A 5,277-nucleotide genomic window follows, 5' to 3' on the forward strand; every position below is an offset into this window, starting at 1 on the left:
TGGTGTTGTGTGGGAACTTTAAAAAAAAAAAAAAAAGACCCAAAAACAAATTTCTAAAGTCCCCTGCATACACTTGTGCCACACATGGCAGAGCAGGAGCAATAATTCTAAGACAAATATTCACTGTTCACTCTAAATTGATGGACTTTATATGCTATTAAAGCATAACCTTTAGACAATTTTTGGGCACTGTAGTTTTTAGCCATTTCCCGGGCGCATGCAATTTTGAGGCTTGAGATATTTGATATCTATTTACTTGGTGAAACCTCATCTTTTATATTTTACCAAAACAAATGGGTATTATATTGTGTTTATGCGCACTAAAATGTAAGTATTTTTTTTACAGAACATTTTGCGTTCGATATACAGTTGTGCTAATATCATGCAACGTAAAAGAAATTGCAGCTGCCACCATTTTATTCTACAGGGTGTGTGCTTTCAGGAGATATATAATCTTGTTAAGCAATTTTCAGGCCTAAAATGTGCATTATAATGTGTTAAACACACAAAAAAACCCCCAGCTCTGGCATTGAAAGGGTAAAGGGTTTTGTCTGTGGGTTTAGACTTTTTTAATTCATCTTTACATTTTATAACTACAAGAGGCCTGTCACTTCCAAAAGTCAGATGCATTGACTTATCCCAGTATGTGCGTATTGGCATTTATACTTAATGGCAAGCCCTTTACAAATGGGCAGCTGATGGATCTAAAATTAGTCAAATGTTTGATCACAATGGATGACAAAACGCAAGACTGCAATCTGCTGAGATGTGAAAGATGGTGCAGAATGAAGGCCTTGTTTGTTCCCCATAGTGTGACTAGAATGCGGCTGTTATATTATAGCGGTGACCCAGTGCTTCCTTTCCCTAAGGGTTGGGAGGGCTCACCCGACTGTGATCAAGCTTTCATACCAGGCTCTGCTGATAAAGGAATGTGCCTAAAGGCAGCAGTTGTGACGTTCCTTTGGGGATATGCTGAAATGATGGTTTGTGAAGTCATTTTACTAGGCAGTCTTGTGTCTGCTTTGAGAACCGCATACCAAATCTTTAACGGAAAGTTTTAAGACGGCGAACATGTAGATACTGTAAGTAGGTCATAAAAAAGCAGTTGCCCTATCCCAGCGAATCGTTTCTATTCATTGAATCAATTGGGTCATGCATGGTTCGCTTTTGTTCCAATTCACCCAGCAGGCTGCATCATTTTTACTAGATTCCAGGTTTGTTTGTTGTCGCACAGTACTGAAGGTATTCTATTAGATCTTTATGAGAAAATGTACACCATGATGTTTATTGTAAGGACGTTGGGTTTTATTGACTGGGTCAGGCATCATGTATTTGGAAGAGGCTGCAGATTGTTGACATTCATTAAAGCCAAAGTCCAGCTTGGGCGAGAAAAAACAAAAACGCTCCCCAGCCGTTCTTAAAATTTAAGGCAGCTCTGACTGTGTTTGTTTTACTTGCACTGTCTACAAAATCTGAAAGGTGACATAACTCTCCAGCACACTGTTAACGGGCGAAATTAACTTTTGGGTGAATTGACTCTTTGGTTTGGATACAAGTGATATCACTTCAAATTGTCCTTTTTTCCCCAGTCATCTTCCAGGACAGCCATCGAGATATAGGCTCCGCCTGCCTGCAACAGGAAACACATCAACCACATTAAATAAATAGACTCCTCCTTCCATCCCAAGTCAGTTAGTGTTGCAGATCACCAGAAGAGCTTTGTTCCCAGGGGACTCAGAAATTGACCAGCTTTTCCGTATCTTTCGCACACTGGGGACTCCTGACGAGTCAACTTGGCCAGGCGTTACTTCTATGCCAGATTATAAATCCACTTTCCCCAAATGGGCTCGGCAAGACTTCAGTAAAGTAGTTCCTCCGTTGGATGAAGATGGCAGAGATCTTTTAGCTGTAAGTGCCTTAAGCCAGTATCCTGTTCTACAAAATGCGATCGTTTACTTTTCTAATGTGTTTCTTATTTACTGTCTATTTTTAAAATATTTTGGCTCTCATTGCAAAATCTTCAAATTCACAAATCATTTTTTTAAAAATGCTGAAAATCACCCTACCGACATTGCTTAATTCTTTCATGTGTTTCATTCATCTTCCCAAAATAAGAAATCGTTAAATTTGTTAAAGGATAAGTTCACCTTTTGCAAAAATGTAAAGAAATGTATAATTATATATAAAAAAATCTGCATTTCTTTAACCAGTTGACATCCGCGGTGTTAAATCCCCTTCCCATCCAGGCCATTTTTCAGTATTCAGCGCTGCGACATTGCAAATGGGATCACTCGATCAGAGCTGCAAATCTCAGGCTTCTGCACATTCTCTCCCAGGAAGATCCATAGTGAGGTACAGAGTTTCAGTTAGGAGAGATGGGGGAAGGACGGCTGGACTTCAAATTGTATTAAATCACCTCCTACAGCGTCCAGCTGTCCTCACTCTTGGGTAGATGTGGGAATATGGGCAGCTCTACCTAGAGCAAGGACAGCTGGACGCTGCATGGGGTAATTTAATGCAGTTTGAAGTCCAGCCGCCCTTCCCCCCCCATCTCTCCTAACTGAAAATGCGTGCCTCGGTACGAGCTCTGCCTGGGAGAGAATGTGCTGAAGCCTGAGCTTTGCAGCTGTGATCGAGTGATCACAATTGCAATGCTTTCCAGACTTGAATGCAAATATATTAACCACTTCCGGGCCACAATACGTCTATAGACGACGGCCCATTAAAGTGGTTAAAACAAGAACGTAACTGCTGCAGCAGCCGTGTTCTTGGTACCGCTTTTAACTTCAGGCGATTGCTGTTAATGTACAAGCAATTCGGCATCTGTACAGCCGCTGGATCGTTTTTACTATGCGGCGGCACCCTCCCTCCCCCGTCGTCTTCCCCGGGCACCGCTGACCCCATGCAGCGCCAGGGAGCGGCTTGGCGGGTCTCGCATCACTTTCTGTGTCACTGTACACAGTCTCTGGCCCTTAAAGGCAGGAGATGAAGCTGGGGAAGCAGATCTCTGCTTCCCCAGCTTCTTTCGGGTCCCTAGGTGACATTAGGGGTCTGAAAGACCCCTGATGTCTCCATAAAGAGGACCTGTCGCACCCTATCGGCTTGTTAGCCCCCTATGTAATAGCAATAGGGTTAATGTAAAAAATAAAAAGTGTTTAAAAATTAGTCTCATAAGAAAAATAAAAAAATTCAAATTTTTTTTTAACTCGCACAACCCCACCACGTGCACGCAAATACTGAAAGGTACTGTACACCTGTACTGGTGGACGAGAAGGACCATTCGCCGAAAGGTAAGTATAGTGGGAGGGAGATTTGTGTGGGTAATTCCATTTTCCCAAATTACTTTGGAAAGTGAATATACCCTTTAGGGTTGGTGCAGACTTGGGCAATCCCGGGACGTGCGATCGTGTGCGGTTGCATACAGCAGTTGCATCCGCATGTATGAGGTTACATCTGCGTGGCAATCTCTGGAAAAAAAGGTAGATGTACCTATTTTCACGACATGCACCGCGCAGTGTTTTCAACCGTGATCGTGTGGGATTGCCCGGGCAATATTGCAGCAGGAAACCGCGCAATCTGCCTGGCACGACTGGGGTGCCATTAGAAAATAATGGCACTGACAGCACGATCGGCGGTGGTGTGCGATTCAGTGACCACCCAGCCATCCGCTCGGTTTCGTGCACGATGATCGGGCAGTCTTGGATCGCACACTACTGCTGATCGCGCTGGCAGTGCCATTATTTTCTAATGGCACCCCAGTTGTGCCAGGCAGATTGCGCGTTTTCCTGCTGCAATACCACCCTGCCCGTGCGATTGCAGTTGAACACGGCACGTTTATTCGCATGCAGATGGGGGCAGCGGGGCTGGTTTTTAATTTTTTCAATTTGTATTTACTTTGTAATTTTTTTCATTTGTTTTATTATTTTTACTTTATCGCCTTTTTAGCCTACTCCACGCTCCCTGCTCTCAGCACTCCACGCTCTGTCCCTGCTCTCGGCGCTCCACGCCCCCCGCTCGCAGCGCCGCTCTTGGCGCTCATTTAAGAAAAGAAAACCAGCCCTGCTACCTGTCCGTAGCAGGGCTAAAACAGTGAACAAAACCACTTGCCTGACGCCCGAAACTACATGCGTCGGGCGATACGAATTCCACACCCCTGTATAGAGTGGGGCAGAGTTAAAACCCCGTCAGGTCTTTGCTGTCTGTCTTGTCTAGGGGATTTTTTTTTCTGCTCCAGAGACCCAACATGAAATAAAAAGAAATCTCTATAAAGAGAGGGGATATCTCACTTGTCACCAGAACAGATGTCTCTACTGGAAGATGTCAACTAACATTCTGTTCCAGTGAAACGATAACATTTCCCGTCACTTTCTGTACTGCAGATAATAAGCACCAGGAAAAATAGAGAGGGTGAATCTTGTTGGTGAAAACAAAGACAGCGAATCTCTAGCCGAAATGTAACACCGACAAAACAAAGTTTTGGCTCTACAAACGTTTTAAAGCGTATCTACCCCTCCCCTTTTTAATTTTTTTTTTTTTTTTTAAATTTTGGATGGAGTTGGAAAGGATAAAAACTTCTGTCAGGTTTTACTGCTGTCAGTTTTACTGCGTGATGGAGGAAAAATAATATGGGGAAAGCTGCTCTAGAGTTTGTTTTGATTTTATTTTTCAGCAAATGCTCCAGTATGATTCCAACAAGCGGATCTCTGCTAAGACTGCCCTATCGCATCCTTTCTTCCGTGATGTCAGCAGGCCTGCTCCACATCTTAATTAGTATACTGGCATATAAAGAAGCTGGATGTGTAATGGAAAGACAAAGGTTGCTTTGACATGTAAAACAGGACTTCATTTGAGTATCGTAAAACATGCCCTGCTATTTATTACCCCCATACCACAGTGTCCGTCCAAACAGTCATTGGAAGGACTTCTTTTTGTACAGGAGACTGCCAAGGCATTTTAGACACTGTTTAGTACACCAGTCTTTCTCTTTTTGGTTCCTTCCAACTGTTTTCATGTTTTGTTTCCATATTTGAGCAATACAGACCATTTTTCTTTTTTTATATTGTTCATAAAACGTTCATGTATTATATTTGTGTAAACTAACTTGTAACAGTGCTGCAATGTAAAAAAAAATATGTACCAGAACCCTAATTGCCTATATGTATTGTATGACGATGCCCACATTATCATTCTAAATAAGCTGTTTTAGACCTATTTTAATAGTAATTTGTTCTAATTTGTGGGGTAGAAATAGGACATTGAACAAGTGAAATGTATGGT

The 5,277-nt window shown here is 42.5% G+C and overlaps 1 protein-coding gene across 5 annotated transcripts in view; it reads left to right on the top strand.

Annotated features, from left to right (window-relative positions):
- The window catches only part of CDK2 (cyclin dependent kinase 2), a 13,841-nt gene extending 9,007 nt beyond the window's left edge, over positions 1-4,834 (top strand). For 4 of the 5 annotated variants that reach the window (XM_018560777.1, XM_018560779.1, XM_018560781.1 and 1 more), the window contains 2 exons: positions 1,705-1,908; positions 4,670-4,834. In XM_018560777.1, coding sequence (XP_018416279.1) covers positions 1,705-1,908; positions 4,670-4,771 — 306 coding nt within the window. In that variant the 3' untranslated portion in view covers positions 4,772-4,834. The remainder of the gene's footprint in view (positions 1-1,704; positions 1,909-4,669) is intronic. The other variant, XM_018560778.1, reaches the window with a different exon arrangement.
- Positions 4,835-5,277: the final 443 nt, after the last annotated feature.

The sequence above is a fragment of the Nanorana parkeri genome, unplaced genomic scaffold (assembly GCF_000935625.1).
Source record: "Nanorana parkeri isolate BGI_ZX_2015 unplaced genomic scaffold, ASM93562v1 scaffold478, whole genome shotgun sequence".
In the NCBI taxonomy this organism is placed as follows: domain Eukaryota; kingdom Metazoa; phylum Chordata; class Amphibia; order Anura; family Dicroglossidae; genus Nanorana; species Nanorana parkeri.